Source organism: Callorhinus ursinus, unplaced genomic scaffold (assembly GCF_003265705.2).
Source record: "Callorhinus ursinus isolate GAN/ISIS: 27379988/994484 unplaced genomic scaffold, GSC_fseal_2.0 scaffold124, whole genome shotgun sequence".
Taxonomy (NCBI): domain Eukaryota; kingdom Metazoa; phylum Chordata; class Mammalia; order Carnivora; family Otariidae; genus Callorhinus; species Callorhinus ursinus.
In genome coordinates this window covers 784,054-801,754 of record NW_027397186.1, presented here as the reverse complement: position 1 = coordinate 801,754, position 17,701 = coordinate 784,054, and the positions used below count along the sequence as shown (strand labels likewise).

Genomic DNA, 17,701 nt, shown 5'->3' with positions numbered 1-17,701 from the left:
AAAAGTACTAGATAAATTCACTTTAAAAAATACAATGCCAACTTTACGTTTTTAAACGCACCTCATTTTGCCCATTGCTAATCTTATTGGCAGCTATATTTCAGTTCTTATGTTGACTGGGATTCAATTACTATAATTACAGATAGGGATATTTTGTTGGCTTTGGATTAAGAAGACCTACATTCAAGCTTTAAACTCCATCGTTGTGTAACCCTGGGCAAGTTACTTTACTTCTCTGAGCACGTTTCTTGAACCTGCAAAATAGGGGTGGTAAAATCTCACTGAGCTCATGAAAATTAAGTGAAATCAAATATGTGACAGTGCTGAGTACATCCTCAGACCCCATAGTTCAAAGATTTAGAGTTAGTAAAGAGAGACACACAATCAGGGAGCTCTGTGATAATTGTGGTTCGAACCACTTGAATTTAAATTTGAGAAAATAGCTTTTTGTGGGCTTATGAAGTACTATTCAGTGTAGAAAATATACAAAAATAAGAGAAAATCACATTCAGTTATAATGCTGTCACTTGTAGGTAACCATCATTTAACTTCTCTTTTGCTGATATGATTCCAGGATGCTTTCTGCACGTGCATGTGCACACACACACACTTTAACAAAAGATCATTGTATATGTTGTTTTTTACTTCTTTTTTCATATAAGAGCATATTCTGGACACCTGTCCTATCGTTACATCTTTTTATTTTTCTGTAATATTTTAATGGCAATAATATTTTAATGGCAACAAAGCATTATGTAATGTTATAGCATTTTTTATTAACAATTATTGAGAACTTCTAATACTTCAGAACTTCGATGGTTATAAGGATTAAATTATAAATAATACAATGTCCTTATCTTCACAGAACTCTGCAAATAATGCAGGCAATAAAAATACATTGCAAAATAAAATTTATGATATTAGAAAGCAAACAGATAAGTTTACACATTGTATAATTACAAAATGTTTCCTACTAGCCTACAGTTAAAAAGTTGGCACTTTATAAGATGAAATTGATATTTACAGCATTGTCAATTCTAGTACTTTGAAAGGTTATACATTTTCAGAAAGACTAGGTTTTAAAAATGTTTTATAGAATTCTGAACCTTTAGAAAGCTATTCTGCGTGGAGCACTGGGTGTTATGCACAAACAATGAATCATGGAACACTACATCAAAGACTAATGATGTATGGTGACTAACATAATAATAAAAAATTTAAAGAAAAAGCTATTCTGCTCTGGGAAAATTTGGAGAAAGCAAAGCTAGATTTCCTAAGAGTCAGGTTTCCTGTTCACTGTATTATGAAATAAGTACTTTTAAACTGAATTGTTTGAATTCCAAAATACATTTTTTAAAAGCAATATGGTTTTAATAAGAATAGAAAATGGACTGTACATGTCTCTTAAAATTCCATTTCTTATCGATTTTATTATAGATTTTATAGGTTACCATTTTTTTCTCTTATTCAAATTTTTATTTAATTCCAGTTAGTTAACCTACAGTGCAATATTAGTTTTAGGTGAACAATATAGTGATTCAACACTTCCATACAACACCTGGTGCTCATCACAAGTGCACTCCTCAGTCCCCATTACCTATTTAACCTATCCCCCACCTACCTCCCCTCTGGTAACCATCACTTTGTTTTCTGTAGTTGATTCTATTTCTTGGTTTGCCTCTCTCTCTCTCTCTCTTCCCCCTCCCCCTCCCTCTCTTTTTTTCCACTTTGCTCATTTGTTTTGTTTCTTAAATTCCACATGTGAGTGAAATTATATGGTATCTGTCTCTGATTGACTTATTTCACTTAGCATTATACTGTCTAGCTCCATCCATGTCATTGCAGATGGCAAGATTTCATTCTTTTCTATGGCTGAGTAATATTCCATTGTTTATATATACTACATCTTTATCCATTCATCAGTTGATGGACATTTGGGCTCCTTCCATAATTTGGCTATTGTTGATAATGTAGCATATTTTTAAATTTAAATTTCAGTGCCATCTGGAAGTTTGGTGCTTATGGTTATTAAATCATCAAATCAAATCTATATATAACTTTCCATATATTTGAAAGCATTTCCATACAAATACTGTACTTGAAAAGGTGATTTTTTTTTCCTCTTTAGTATACAGCTTGGTTAATACTATCAGACGATCTCAGTATATAGTATTTATTGCACATGTAAAATAGAACAGTACTGTAGAAGTTTTGAATGTTTCTTAAGTTATTTAAATTCCAGTTAACATACAGTGTAATATTAGTTTCAGGTGTACAATATAGTGATTCAGCACTTCGTACAACAACACCAGGTGCTCATCACAACAAGTGCACTCCTTAATCCCCATCACCTATTTAACCCATCTCCCCACTCACCTCCCCTCTGGTAAACATCAGTTTTTTCTCTATAGTTAAGAGTCTTTTTCTTAGTTTGCCTCACGCTCTCTTTTTTCCCTTTGCTCATTTGTTTTCTTAAATTCTACATATGAGTAAAATCATGGTATTAGTCTTTTTCTGACTTATTTTCCTTAGCATTATACTCTCCCTCTCCTGCTCCATCCATGTCATTGCAAATGGCAAGATTTTATTCTTTTTTTTAAAGATTTTATTTATTTGTCAGAGAGAGAAAGAGGGAGAGGGCAAGCACAAGCAGGGGGAGCGGCAGGCAGAACAGGCAGAGGGAGAAGCAGACTCCCCACTGAGCAGGGAGCCCGATGTGGGACTTGATCCTAGGACCCTGGGATCATGACCTGAGCTGAAAGCAGACACTTAACCAAGTGCGCCACCCAGGCATCCCAGATTTCATTCATTTTGATGGCTGAGTAATATTCCATGGTGTGTGTGTGTGTGCATAAGAAAATGAAGATGGATGTTAGGAATTTTCAGGTAAGTAGCCTATATTGATGTCATAATTCTAAACTTTGAGTTATCAAGTCATTCTAACAAGATTGTGCTTATTTCAGATCCACAGGAGTGAAGTAGCAGACAGAAACAAATTTTGTGATCTCTGCAACATGATATTTAGCTCCCCAGTTGTTGCTCAGTCTCACTATGTGGGAAAAGTCCATGCTAAAAAACTGAAGCAATTAATGGAGGAGAATGATCAGGTATCTCCATCAGGATTTCAGCCAGAGATGGGTAAGATTACATTCACCTCTTTAGCTTCAATACAGGGTCTCCTTACCATTTTTTGTCCAACTTTGCTATCCATTATTTTATTGGAGAAACTTTCATTCTGGAGTAATAACTTGATTCTTCTTCTTCTGCCCAGTTAATTTCTTTCTGTATCTTTGTCGTTTAATATAGAGATTATGATTGCTAGCTAAATTTTAAGAAATGTTATGACCCTTCCTTTTTAGTTTATTCAGTACAAATGAAAGCAGGTGATTTGCTGTGCTGCTATAAAGAAACAAGAAAAAGCAGCCTGAGCTCTCCATTTTCTAATCAAATCATAAAATTTTACTTAGCTCCTTCTCTCCCTTGCCATCTATCTCATTTTTTCTTCTTCAGTATTTTCTAGAACATTATCTCACATGTGTGTTCACACCAGTATTTTTACCATAATATAGTTATGGTGCAGCATTTTCTGACTATAACTACAAGCAAAAAAAAAAAATAGTAAGTTACAGAATCTCCTTCTACCCTGATAGTTCATTTCTTTCTTCTAATAAAGTACCACCAACATCATCAATCAATAAGTAATGGGTACTTATTTTATGCTAGATCCCAAAGATACAGAGAACTGTAAAACACTGCCTCTTTCCTCCTTCCAGTGATGATGAGTCACCAGCACATGAGAAATCTTAACCTAAAGATCTCACTTCTGGCCTAAGGTGGCAGAGTACACCCTGGAAAATCAAACTTGTATTTTGAAAAATTTGTGTGCCAGAAGAAAAAATGAGATGATTAATCCTCTGGAATAAATAATTTACCACATTCTGACTAGCTTCAACACTTTAGGAATAAGGCATGACTAGTATGAAAAATTTACCAACATTAATTTCCAATCCATATTGTAGGCCTCATCCAAACTTAAAACATACTGTTTTCTTAATGATGAGCACTGGGTGTTATATGCAACTAATGAATCATTGAACACTACATCAAAAACTAATGATGTACTATACAGTGGCTAACTGAACATAATAAATAAATAAATAAAAGAATACTATGAATAATAATACTGTGAACAATAATAAAAAATTAAACCAGAATTATTTTTAAACTTATTCTAGTCTCTCTAATTTTTGTATATTTGTTTTTCTTCCTGTCATCTAAAGAGGGTTAGAATCTGTATGCTGTACAGTATAAAGCATCTTGTAAAGTCTTATTTTCAGTCCCCCAAATTCATCAATTTGAGCTCAGGTAGGATACTAAATGTAAGAGCTCTGACATAACTATAATTGTGGAAACATATAATTTTATAGCCTTAAACAACTGCATAAGTTTTATTTTGATACAAACATCACAAATCTGGACTGGATAGACTTACTGGGGTACTCAAGAAAGACACCAACTTAGAAGTTGGTACCATCTGTTTTACCCTCACTGATTTTTAAGAACCATCCTAAGCTCTCGTGCTTTCATCGATTTTTCCAATGAATATAATTAGCCAATGCCTGATGCTGAATATTCCTCCCTGTACCTTTGTTGAAGAAACTTGGGGACAGACTTGTATTCAAATTTCTATTCTTACAGAAGGAAATTCTTTTCAACCTGAGTACCTTTATACAACAGCCCTGTGTGGAAAAAAGTCCAAAAATAGCAGTTTTCAAAGAATTCTGAATTCCCCTAATACTTTGTAATGAATGCAGCTCTAATAGCTGAATATATGTTGATCACTTCTCATTACAACTATTTCAGCAGGTGGGCCTCTTACTACTTCTGCAGAATCAACTTTTCTGAAGCCCCTTGCTGTCAAGCCTCCTCCAGGTGGGATTAAAGACAAGACTATGCCTTCCTCTTCCAGCAGTGCTTTGGATTTGAATAATACAAACAAGTATTGCAAGCTCTGTCCTGCTTCCTTTAATAGTCCATTAATGGCCCAACAGCACTATGTTGGGAAAAAACACAAAAGAAATGAAGCTAGGAAGAAGTTTGTAGACAACATAAGAGAGAAACCTCTTCCAGCAAAATCAGATGCAAATGGTAAACAGTAAAAATATCCTAAAATTCTTTCATAGGAAGTCATTTTATAAAACATACTGGTTTATGTATATATCAATTTGCTGTAGTTTGATAGTAGTGATGGGATTATACAATTTTAGATGAGTAAGGACTTCAGAGTCCATCTAGTTTTGTCTGTTGGTTTTCTAGAAAATGATACTCAGAAAGTTTAGATGACCTTTATGAATTATAGAATCAAATATAGGTATTCCCGTGGTTCCATGTTATATCATAGGTACATAAGGAAGTATTTTTAACTAGTGTCATGTGGTTACATTATTCAGTCACTAAGTATGGCTTAAGTGTCTCTAAGGTGCTAGGCTAGTCATTGTTGGGAATACAAATGAGGATATACCATTTTCCCTGAAGGAGCAAGTGTCTAAACTAGTTGGGTTAATAACACTTCATTGCAAGAGGCTACAGACATGAATTTTTATGTACATATTTTTGGTAACTAGAGGAGTGAAACATCATGGTTCAGAAAACCTTCATAGAGGATGTATATGATTTAGATTGGTGGAAGTGGGAAGGAGAGAGAATTAACAAAGGAGCTAGAAAGACTGGCAAGAATTCAGGCACAGTAAAGATTCTGATCCTGACTGGAATAATCCACTTGCTCTTCTAACCATTTTTTTTTTCATTTTTCCCCCACAGGCACCTTCTCATTACTAGTGTATTTTATTCCTTTTTCATATTCTCTCTTCTACCCACTTCTTTTCCTCCACTCACTGTTATTTTTCAATTCTTTTCTTACTAGACCTTTCTGCTTCATGTGAAAATGTTCATTACTCCCACCTTGAAGCCATATTCTTTGTCATATGTAACTCCTTATGCTCTGGTTCTTCTGTGTTTCTATTTCTTTTCTCTTTTCTTTGGGGGCTCTTTTTTAATTCATTACCTAAATGTAGGTGTTCCTGTGGCTCCATTCTTGGCCTTACTCTACAAACATGATCTAAGCTGTTCCCCTGATTTCATCTCTTATCTGTATGCTTATGACCTTTCTGTCAAGCTTTGGACTCATATATCCAACTGGCAGCTACTGCTTTACCTGGATACCTCATATCCATTTCAATTCCACTCAGTTATTCAGAATAGAAACCTGTAGTTAACTGGGAATCCCCCAACACTACCTTCTTCGCTTTTTATATCTAATGAAACACCAAGCCATGACTGTTTTACCTGGTCCCTTATCTGCAGCCCTACTCTTCCCGTACTAGGTCAGGCCCTCAACATCTTTCCTAGAGCTTTGCTACTCAAAGTGTGGTTTGTGGCCAGCATCATCAGCATCACTTGGGAGCTTGTTAGAAAAAAGAATCTCAAGTCTCACTGCAGACCTACTGAAACAGAAACTGCATTTTGACAAGATTTCCTAGGGGATTTGTACTCACATTAAATTTTGAGAAGCATTGTTCTAGAATATTGCCACAGCCTCCTAAATACTCTTCCTGCCATCAGTTTTGTCTCTCCAAATCTACCCTCTATTTAATCACTAGAGTGTTTCACCTAAAGTGCACATCCTTCCATGTCATTCCCTACCTTAAAATCCTCACTTTTTTCTCCTTTTTCTGAGGATAAAAATCTAAGCTTCATAGCTCTTTACCATCATTCCCTGCCTATGTTCTCCAGGCTTATCCCCTCTTACTTCCTGCCATGATCTGTATAGGTCAGAACCTGCAAACTGCTTATGGTTTCCAGAAACCATTACCCTATTTCTTGTCTCTGTGCCCTTTTTCATGCTGCCATTTTACCTGGAACATCTCCATGTTCCTCTTCTTTATCTAATTCCTAACTCATTCTTTAACATACTACTTCCTGGGAAGCCTTTTCACTCCCTTCAAGACTTATCTTCTGTGCTTCTTTAGCCTGCATGTCTAATTTTCTCTCTGTGTGTCTTTATCTCCCACTAGGATGTGTCAGGTCTTTGAAGGAAGGGATTTCACCTAACTCCTCTGTATTTCCAATGCTAGAGATAGAAACTGGCATAGAATAGGCCTACTTCAATAGCAATTAGTTTAATATAGAATCAGTGAACTACTAATCTTGATATATTGAGTGCTAACCCTGCATTGGTACTATTTAAGTTTCCTAATTAATGTGATTCAGCATACCCCAAAAAGTTACATAGAGATCTGTGTTTTTATCTAGGAATTTGAAGAATGTTGATTTAGGCAAGTGTAGAAATACAAGTGGTAGGGCTTCTGAAAGTAGTAGATGTTTGGAGAAATGAGTCTTCAACTTGTTAGGATATTTTTCCTATTGCTGGGGTGAGGATATCTGAAATAAGTACCTTCTAGTTTAATAGTCAGCATTAGGTAAAATTGGAACTGAGTTATTTATGAGAAGTGTATATACTCTGGTCACTTCTAAAGGGAGAGTCATGTTAGCATTCTGAAGTTTCAAGGTTATTAGAATAAGAGAAGAGGGATTTTGGTGAAATTTTCATCTGGCCAGGGAGGGAGTGCTGACTAGCATAATAGAGCTCAAAGAACAAATTTTCAGCCCTGCTTTTAACTGTCCCATTTTAAGAACAGTAAACATTTGAGGATTAAAAAATAGCTGGAGAATTTGAATTAGCTAATGAGAATTTCAAAGAACAGAACAGCAGAAGCCCATATTATAAGCGAGCAAGTGGTAAGACAGAAATCATTCGATATATGACACCTTAACTATTTCATTCATCACCCCATTTTCTCCCTTCTTTCTGTCTCTGCCTTTTTTCCATCTGTTTTGTTTATATATGTTCCTACTATACCTAATCTCTCTTTCTTCATCATTCTCACTGCTTTCTTCATGTCCCTCACCCAGCCCAGATCTTATTAGCACAGGAATGGCTACCATAACGATATGGAACTAAAGTATGTATGTATTTTTTATTTATTGTATTTGTTTTGTTTATCTTACTAATTTCTAGCCTCATTATTGCACTTAGATATCTCACCTTCACCTGTAACTCAACATACCTAAAATTGAATTAATAATCTTCTCTAAAACCAACTTGAATTTCCCAAGATTCCTGTCTTTGCCAGTTGTACCACTATTTATTAGTCACCTACATTTGAATCTTTGAGGGCATCTTCAACTACTCAATTTTCCTATATCCTGTCCATCAGCAAGTCTTATCAAGTCTTAGAACTATTCTTCCTTTCCATTACATTTCCACTACCATCATTTCACACTTGAATGTTATAACAACCTTCTGGAAGGCTTTACATATACCTCATTGTTAGTCTCTCACTCCTTAGTAGCAAGATTTCAACCCTGAATAAATTCCACAGTCCACCTTTTCTACTTTTACATTCAGGATACTGGGTGATGCTATGGAAAATTATGTAAAGCTAGAGATTGGGTACCTCAACAGAGTCTTGGGATCCAATCTCTGTGGACTTGTAGTCCTATTTAATCCTTTACCTTTTCCTTCACTTTCCTCTCAGCAGTGATTTTAAAACCCACACCACTCTCCAGGACTCTCTTCCACTCTTCTACACTTCCCCTTCTCACATCCTTCAGATAAACTTATCTCCCACATTCAATCAGTTACCGAGTTTTGCCAGTTTTTATTTTTTTTTTAGTTTTGCCGGTTTTAATGGTATATTTCACCAGTCTCCTTGCTCCTCTCTATCCCTACTGTGTTCTAGCTCATGCCCTCCTTATCTCCTGCCTCATCTAGTTATTTACATACATGTGGTCTCCTTACTTTGAGGCTTGTTCCTCTCAAATTTATCCTCCATATTGCAGCTAGAGGAGAGACTTCTCTCAAACACACAGCTGACCATGTCACTTACTACTTAAAACATTTCAAGGTTTCCCAATACACAGGATAAAAAGTCTAGGCTCCTTAGCATAACCTATACATCTCTCTGATCTGACACCTTTTTGCTTCTCCCATCTTATCCTGTTATATTTTATTCTACAACAATTCCAAATTTTAAGAAGTTCTTATAAACACTTCTATGCTTCTATCATGCTAGTCCCTCTCCATACAATACTCTTCTCAACTCTTTTCATCAAGTTAACTATTGTTCATCCTTCCAAGTTTAAGGCATCATCTCTTCCAGTAGCCTTCTTCAGACCCCCATATTCTGCTTCTTTGAGCTCCCATACCCCTTAAGCATACCTCTTACCTTTACCAAATGTGATTGAAATTCTTTGTTTATATGTTTCTCACTTGGATTTGTGAGCAACCTGCCCATTTTACTCATCTTGTACCCCTAGAATCTAGCATGATGCGAGATTAGCTAACGCTAAGGTGCTTAGTGTTTGTTGAACAGATTATTTGAAGTCAACACATCATGCTCATTTCTGTCTCTCCCATATCTGATACTGTTTTCATCCCCTGGAATGCCCTTATCTGCCTTCCTTACAATTCAAATCCTTCTTGTCCTCCAAGATCCATCATAACTTCCCTCACTGCTCTAGCTGCTGGTATTCTCCCCCTCCTCTGATTCCTCATAGACTTCACTTTTTCGTTGACAATTGCATTAATTTTAGCCCCTTAACTGAATTAGCCTCCTTGAGACAAGGGATTGTATTTTATTCTGCAATATCCATCTCAGCACTTTATATGGTGTAATAAGTACATAGTTTTTCTTAGTATTTGCTAATTGTTTATTGAGAGGCAGTGTCATGTAGAAGGATAAACATAGATTGGGAGATATGTTTGAAGTCATTTACCCGGTTGTAGCTCAGATTCCTCAGGTGTAAAGTGAAAATAGGCTACTTCACAGTATTGTCAAAGGATGAAATGAAGCAGTACAGTATCCATTACAGAATAGGTCCTTAACAAATGTTACCTTTTTAAAAATGTTTTTCTCCTGTTGTAATTTAAAAACAGGTAAATTAGACTTTTTCTACTTTTTTTCATAAAGTAAATCCCACATTAAGTTGCATTTTTGCTTATATGTAGCTCTCAATTGACTATTTTCCATTTAAGCTAATAGACCAATGGTTCTCACCTTGACTACATGTTAGAATCATACAGGGAGCTTTTAGAAATCTCAATGCTCAGGCCATCCCTCAAATCAGTTAAATTAGAATCCCTAGGACCTACACATTAGTGTTTTATTTTCTCTTTTTTAACTCCCCAATTGATTAGGATATAGAGCTAAGATTGAGGACCACAGCGTTAGACTATTTAAAGACATGTACTTCCCCAATCTGTGCTTTGAAAACAAAGATCATATAGTCTGGGGAGTTATAAGATAGAGCTGTGATTAGGAGAAAAATGGGCACCACAAGTGTTAGGCAATGGAAGATTCTGAAAGCTATGAGATGCAAAGAAGCTTGAGTTTCTGAATGAAGTCAGAAACAAGGAATCCTAGCAGAGCTGAGGGCAGCAGAGCTGGACAGGGCCAAGGAGCAGACCAAGATGGGAGATTAGAAAGTGTAGGAAACATAGTGGATTAAAGAGATTTAGAGTATACTTATCTTGGTGAGCACTGAATAATGTATAAAATTGTTGAATCATTATATTGTATACCTGGAACTAATGTAACACTATATATTAATTATATTTCAACTAAAAAAGGAAAAAGAAATATAGTGGAGGCAGGTTACAGAAGGATTAGACCAGGAATTCTGAACTTGGAGTCAATAAATAGACTTCATATCTTCAGAGAAAGTGTTTACACCATTTTTATATATTATTTTCTGAGATGTCTATATCTAGAAAAACCTAAAGGATATCAGTATTTGAAAAAGACAAGGGCTAAGGTAATAGTAATCAGACCAGAATTCCAGAACTGCTTCTGGACCTTTTATATGTGACCTGCAGCTTCTCTAAACCCCTATATTACCTATATTATAATCTGCCAATATAATTTGTAAAGAAACAAAGGAGGAACTGAGGAGAATATTATGTATACTATATACTTTATAAGCACTAAACAAATATGTAAAACCCCTGAAATATGAGTACATAATCATAATGAAGATCATTGGCTCGATATTAGGGCAGTGGTGCTCAACAATGGCTGTATTAAAAAAAATCATCTAAAAAACGCTTTCAAAAAGTAAGAAAGCCTGGTTCAACTCCTAGAGATTCTGATTTAAATGGGCCTGTAACATGAATATTTTTAAATTTTTCACATGGTTCTAATGTGTAGCTAGCATTGAGAACCACTAACCTAGAGGAAACCAGGTGTCCTGCTTATCTTGCATAACTTGGGTGCTCTCAAAATGTATGGTGTTGGCCAAGCAGATCTGAGTCTTAATTTTCACACCTGTTAAATAAGTATTAATTTTTTGAAAAGGTTTGTTGTGAGCATGCATAGTCCTGGATTTAGTCTTTAGCTTTGCAGGAAGTCCAGAATCTTCACGGTAGATCAGCCTCAAATCAGGGACTGACCAGACCACAAACAAACTTGGCAAACACTTATAAATAATCAAGGAAGCAGAAAGGTATTCCCTTAGTGTATTTCCCACACGTTCTCTAAGAATAATTACCTGTGGTATTGTTAAAATACAAATTCCCTCTCCTAGAGACAGTGGATCATGTTCTCCAGGGGAGGAGCTTGGGGATCTATATTTAAGTAATGCTCCAAGTAATTCTTATCAGAGAAGTCAGGGAAACATTGTAATTTAAGTTAATACGTTGTCATTCTGATAGTGATTTATGGTAGGAGAAGATATATATTTTTTCAGTTCTCAGGGTTTTTAAAACTTGGATCTATCATCCAGGAATATCCCTTTTTTGGGATCAAAGAATATGGGAAACCAAATTATAATCAGAAAGTGACTTGGTGAGCATGAAATCAGAGCACTGGGAGAGAGGATAGTTACGAGGAATCATTCATTCAGTCTTTGGCATAACCTGCTGAGCTCTCCTGGGCCCACTAGAGTATCTGTCAATAGTAAGCAGAGTCCTCATGTTCTTCCAAGTTAGTATCTTTCTTTCCCCCTTGACAATATTCTCTTGTTTCTATGAATAATCTTTGCTTGGACAAGACACATACACTTGATAATGATTAATTTAGAATCCTTTGAATGATTAAGGGGCTGTTTGATTTAAAAGATGACCTCGCTTGACCCTAAAATTACTGCAGCCACCAATTTATTGCCCCTTCTTTAGGGTGGGATTATTTTATATTTGGCTTATGAAATTTATTAATTTGCTACTTCTGACCAAAGAGAAAGTGGAAGAATAATGAGGTTAAGAAAATAAAGATTAATTTATCCCCTGCTTTCAATTCTACCTAAGAAGCAGAGTAGAGAGGTAGCTGGTATACCTATTCTATAGTTCTTGACTCTTTTGAAGTGGTAACTAGTAGTTTTGTTTTAGAATTTTGCTTTCAGCTTTTATCCTTAGAGTGGGGCTCACTGAACCTCTCTCCTTTCTAAAATCTGTCTGTGGAAATTACTTTTGGTAAACTAATGCACTACAGTGATTTCAGGTAAGAGAGTAAAAATTTGCTTTTGTTTGATCTTTTGGGAACTTTCAGGTTTTTGTTGGGTGGAAAGAGAATTAGGAGCAAGCAAAAAGGTTGGTTAAGGGATTAAGAGGCAATCGTTGGTTGGATGTACTAAATTTGAAGTGCCTGCTACACTTTCATGTAGAAACAATAGGCAGGCAGATAGCAGTTTCTTAGGAAAGAGGCCAAGCCTAGAGAAGCAGTGTGGTGTAGTGTAAAGAATTCTGGGCTCTAAATTAAGAAATATGGGCGCTGAGAGGTTATCTCTATTACTAACTGGCTCTTTGACTTTGACCAAGTCATTTGACCTCTCTGGGCCTTTTTAAATTGGGAAATTTCAGTAGATGATCTCAGTAAATTCCTGTCCAGCTTTGTGATTCTAAGTGTGTCCGTATTAACCTCCTTAACTTGGACTCTCTATTTTTTCAGCATTTAGTATGAGAACCTACGTTTGCCATATTTGTAATATCACCTTTACATCTTTAGAAATGTTCCGATCCCATATGCAAGGAAGTGAACACCAAATTAAGTAAGTATTTTTTTTACCAAAATCCTCCCGTGAGGATTTTGAGCAGGACTTCTGTCAAATACCCTTGCATGTATTTTACAAACTTTCTAGGCATTCATTTCCCTATGAGTTGATACTGCTATAGGTGATGGTATTTGTAGGTGATGGTATTTGATACTGCTAGAGGTGATGATATTTGAATCTCCTAGGGACTTTTCTAGCCATGATAGTATACTGGCAGAGCTGGATAATTGGCACCCCTCCTGACCAGACAGCATTGTCCTTCTCTGGGGAGATGCTGAAGGATCATTCTCATTGAGCCATACAAACTCAATTAAGTCCTGGAAGGTTCTTAGTTCCAGGAGATAAAGTGATCTGGTCATCATCCTTCCAGTGAGGTACAGTAGTTAAGAAAAAAGGTCTTGCTCTCACTGATATGAGGAATTCTTAATCTCAGGAAACAAACTGAGGGTTGCTGGAGTGGTGGGGGGTGGGAGGGATTGGGTGGCTGGGTGATAGACATTGGGGAGGGTATGTGCTATGGTGAGCACTGTGAATTGTACAAGACTGATGAATCACGGATCTGTACTTCTGAAACAAATAATGCAATATATGTTAAGAAAAAAAAGAAGAAGATAGCAGGAGGGGAAGAATGAAGGGGAGTAAGTCGGAGGGGGAGACAGACCATTAGAGATGATGGACTCTGAAAAACAAACTGAGGGTTCTAGAGGGGAGGGGGATGGGGGGATGGGTTAGCCTGGTGATGGGTATTAAAGAGGGCACATTCTGCATGGAGCACTGGGTGTTATGCACAAACAATGAATCATGGAACACTACATCAAAAACTAATGATGTAATGTATGGTGATTAACGTAACAATAAAAAATTATTTAACAAAAAAAGGTCTTGCTGTTGGACAGACCTGGATTGGAATATCAGATCTGTCTTTCTAACAAGTGTATAACTTTGGACAGCTCCAATATGAAGTTGTTATAATGAAATATTAAAAATCTGTGTAAGGTGCCTGGCCTGGCATATAATAGGAGCTCGATAAATATTCCATTCTATTTTATTGTTTTAAGGAGGAGAGGATTAAGTGGACAATTAAGGACTGGATAAGTCAGGTAGCAGGACAGAGGGGCACTTAACTATTGTATTTTTGGTTTGTTGCTTTAAAAATCAAAGCTTAGTGTTTCTGTTACATTATTTTATTCTTGTAGGAACTGTATCTACTTTGAGTCTGAATATTTAGGAACTAAATTGTCTGATTCACCAAATTAATCTTCAGACTCTTTTTTTTTTAATCTCAGAGTTCCAGAATAAATAGCCATTATATTTATAGATCTATGCAAGGAACTAATTAAAACTTTTAAAACAATGTGACATTCAGATCAGACCATCTTTGGGGCATTAAATATTACTGGTCCTTTCCTGCCTATCCCAACATGCCTTACATTTTAAGTACTAAGACAGTAGCAGCTATGTCTGCATCTTCCCTTTTATCTCAGCCCTGAAAATTTTTTGTGTGTAATAAATTGTGAGGTACATGGGAAATATCTGACTATCCCTGCTCCTTCTTTTTGGCATAAAAAGTGATGATTTATAGCTTTTATATTGCAGTAGGTTTTTTAAATTTGTTTGGGCTTTTGTTGTTTTTGTTTTTCCAAACTGATCTTTTTGAAAGCAAAGAAAATATTCAGAATAAAATAACCTAGTAACAAGAACTTTCTACTGCCTTCTTTGCAGAGAATCCATTGTTATCAACCTAGTGAAGAATTCAAAGAAGACACAGGACTCTTACCAAGATGAATGTGCAGATTACATCAAAGTGCAGAAAGCCAGAGGATCAGAGTCCAAGACTTGTTTCAGAAAGATGGAAGAGGGTTCTTTGGAAACCCGTGGGTACAGGGAAGTAGTTGATTCCAGGTCCAGACATAGAATGTTTGAACAAAGACTCCCATGTGAGTCTTTCTGGACATACCCAGGATCATACAATATTTCACAACCAGGAGAAAACCAATTACCTCATTGCTCACCAGCTCATTCAAAGAGGACCTATGACTCTTTCCAAGATGAACTGGAAGATTACATCAAAGTGCAGAAAGCCAGAGGACTAGATCCAAAGATTTGTTTCAGAAAGATAAGAGAGAACACTATGGAAACCCGTGGGTACAGAGAAGTTGATTCTGGACCCAGACAAAGAATATTTGAGCAAAGATTTTCACTTGAGATTTCCCAGACCTACCATCAACCATATAATATTTCACCAGTGGAAAGCCAGTTATATCACCGGTTACCAGCTCATTCAAAGAGGACTTATGATTCCTTCCAAGATGAACTTGAAGATTACATCAAAGTGCAGAAAGCCAGAGGACTAGAGCCAAAGACTTGTTTTAGAAAGATTAGTGATAGCTCTATGGAAACCCATAAGTACAAAGAAATGGTTGATTCCAGACCCAAACATAGAATATTTGAACAAAAACTCCCATTTGAGACTTCCCAGACCTATACAGGATCATACAGTATTTCACAAGCACTAGAAAACCAGTTACCTCATTGCTTACCAACTAATGACAGCAAACAGAAACTAGACTCCATGATCTCTTGTCAACCCATCAGAGACTATTTCCCAGAAAAACCAGTACCCCTGAGCCTTAGTCAGCAAGAAAATAACTCTGGCCCATACAGTGTAGAATCTGAAGTTTACAAGCACCTCTCCTCAGAAAACAGTACCAGTGACCATCAAGCAGATCATAAACGGAAACATCAGAAGAGAAGAAGACACCCGGAGGAAGGTGAAGAAAGGCCAGAGAAAGAGCAGTCCAAGCATAAAAGGAAAAAGAGTTATGAGGATACTGATCTAGATAAGGACAAGAGCATCCGACAAAGGAAGAGAGAGGGAGATAAAGTCAGTGTCAGTTCAGGAAAGCTTAAACATCGAAAAAAGAAAAAAAGCCATGATGTATCCCCTGAGAAAGAAGAACGTAAGCACAAGAAAGAGAAAAAGAAATCTGTTGAAGAAAAGACAGAAGAGGAAATGCTTTGGGATGAATCTATTCTTGGATTTTGAGCTTTTAGTTTTTGTTTACCCAAGGATTAATTGAAGAAATCAGTTAAGAACATGGATTTAGACAAACAGGAACATCTAGTGAAGAAAAGGAGCAGTGGATACAGTCAGTGTCAGTTCAGGAAAGCTTAGTTTTTGTGTGTATAAGTTGAAATTGAATTGAAAGAAGAAACAAACAAGCTTAGACCTACCCTCTGAGAAAGAACATAAGAAAAACATAACACAACAAGAACATAAGAGAAAAGAAAACCTGTTGAAGAAAAGACAAGAGTCAATGTTTTGGGAGGAGTCTGTTCTAGGAATTTGAACATTTTATTTTGTTTACCTAAGGATGAATTGAAGAAATCAGTTTAGAAAATGGATTTAGACAAAAAACAAAAACATCCAATGAAGAAGAGAAGAGGTGAATATGGTTATTGTCAATTCAGGAAAGCTTAGTTTTTTGGGGGGTGTAAAAATTGAAAATGACTTGAAAGAAGAAACAAGCATAAATCTAGCCTCTGAGAAAGAAGAATATAAGAACACAAGAATAGAAAAGGAAACCTGTTGAAGAAAGATAATGCTTTGGGATGAGTCTACTCTTGGATTTTGAACTTTTTAGTTTTGTTCCCTTAAGGTTGAATTGAAGAAATAAGTTGAAGAGTTTGGTTTCATGAAATTGTTATTTGAATTTTCCTAAATGAACAGTTAATTTTAACCTCTAACAAAAGCCAAGTGAAGTAAAAGTATTCAATATGCCTTTTCCTTAAGTTACTTTTCCTCATTTTCTTAAAAAAAAAGAAAAAATTACGTTTCTTACATATAATGTAATTTTGCTTAATGAGGTTGTCTCTACTTCTATTCATCAAATTGCTGTGGTGGTGAATTATTTACCCATGGGAGATAATTTATTTTAAGTGAGAGAATTACCAGGCATTAGAGAATCCATTCCTTGTTTGGGTTTGTGATAGTGTTGGTATTTTTTTGTTGTTGTTGTGTGTTTATTTGTTTCTTGGTTTTCTCCAAGAAAAATGTATGAAGCGATTTGGACTGATTTTTTTGTTTGTTAAATCTAATTTGCAGTGTATTTTTATATTTTCTAGTTCTGAAAGTGAAAATGAAACAGTCTATAATAAGTTTAGATTATATATAGTTTTAAAAAGCTCTCAAAATGTACTGATACAAAATCAGTCTATATTCTGGAAATGTTTATATTATATTAAAGTGTTTTAATTTCTATATATTGTTTTGTGCAACCAATCATTTCCCAGCCAAAGATGATTTTATTTTGGGAATGAGAGGGGAAACAATTATACAGTTTGCACCTCTTGGGAGATCACAATGTAAGGTTGTAATAATTTCATTTATTTCACATCTTACTTAGTAGAAGAAGCAGACTTGAGTTCAGTTTTAAGTTAAATTGACCAACTAAATAACTTGAAACTGAAGAAGGAAGAATTTTCTAAGTGGGAGAGGGCTGTGAGAGTATATTACCTTTATTTTTTTATATAATAAAAAATTCTTTTGAGTTTTTTTTTTCCATGCAGAACGTGCCCTCTTTATACCCATCACCAG

General features: G+C 35.8%; 1 protein-coding gene across 9 annotated transcripts in view; it reads left to right on the top strand.

Annotated features, from left to right (window-relative positions):
- ZMAT1 (zinc finger matrin-type 1) overlaps positions 1-17,376 on the top strand; it is a 34,191-nt gene extending 16,815 nt beyond the window's left edge. Inside the window, exons 3-6 of one of the 9 annotated variants that reach the window (XM_073889948.1) lie at positions 2,964-3,138; positions 4,867-4,932; positions 13,002-13,101; positions 14,827-17,376. In XM_073889948.1, coding sequence (XP_073746049.1) covers positions 2,964-3,138; positions 4,867-4,932; positions 13,002-13,101; positions 14,827-16,150 — 1,665 coding nt within the window. In that variant the 3' untranslated portion in view covers positions 16,151-17,376. Of the gene's footprint in view, positions 1-2,963; positions 3,139-4,863; positions 5,149-5,957; positions 8,026-8,068; positions 12,555-13,001; positions 13,102-14,826 lie in introns of those variants that run through there. The other 8 variants (XM_073889946.1, XM_073889947.1, XM_073889945.1 and 5 more) reach the window with 8 other exon arrangements.
- The last annotated feature ends 325 nt before the right edge of the window (positions 17,377-17,701 follow it).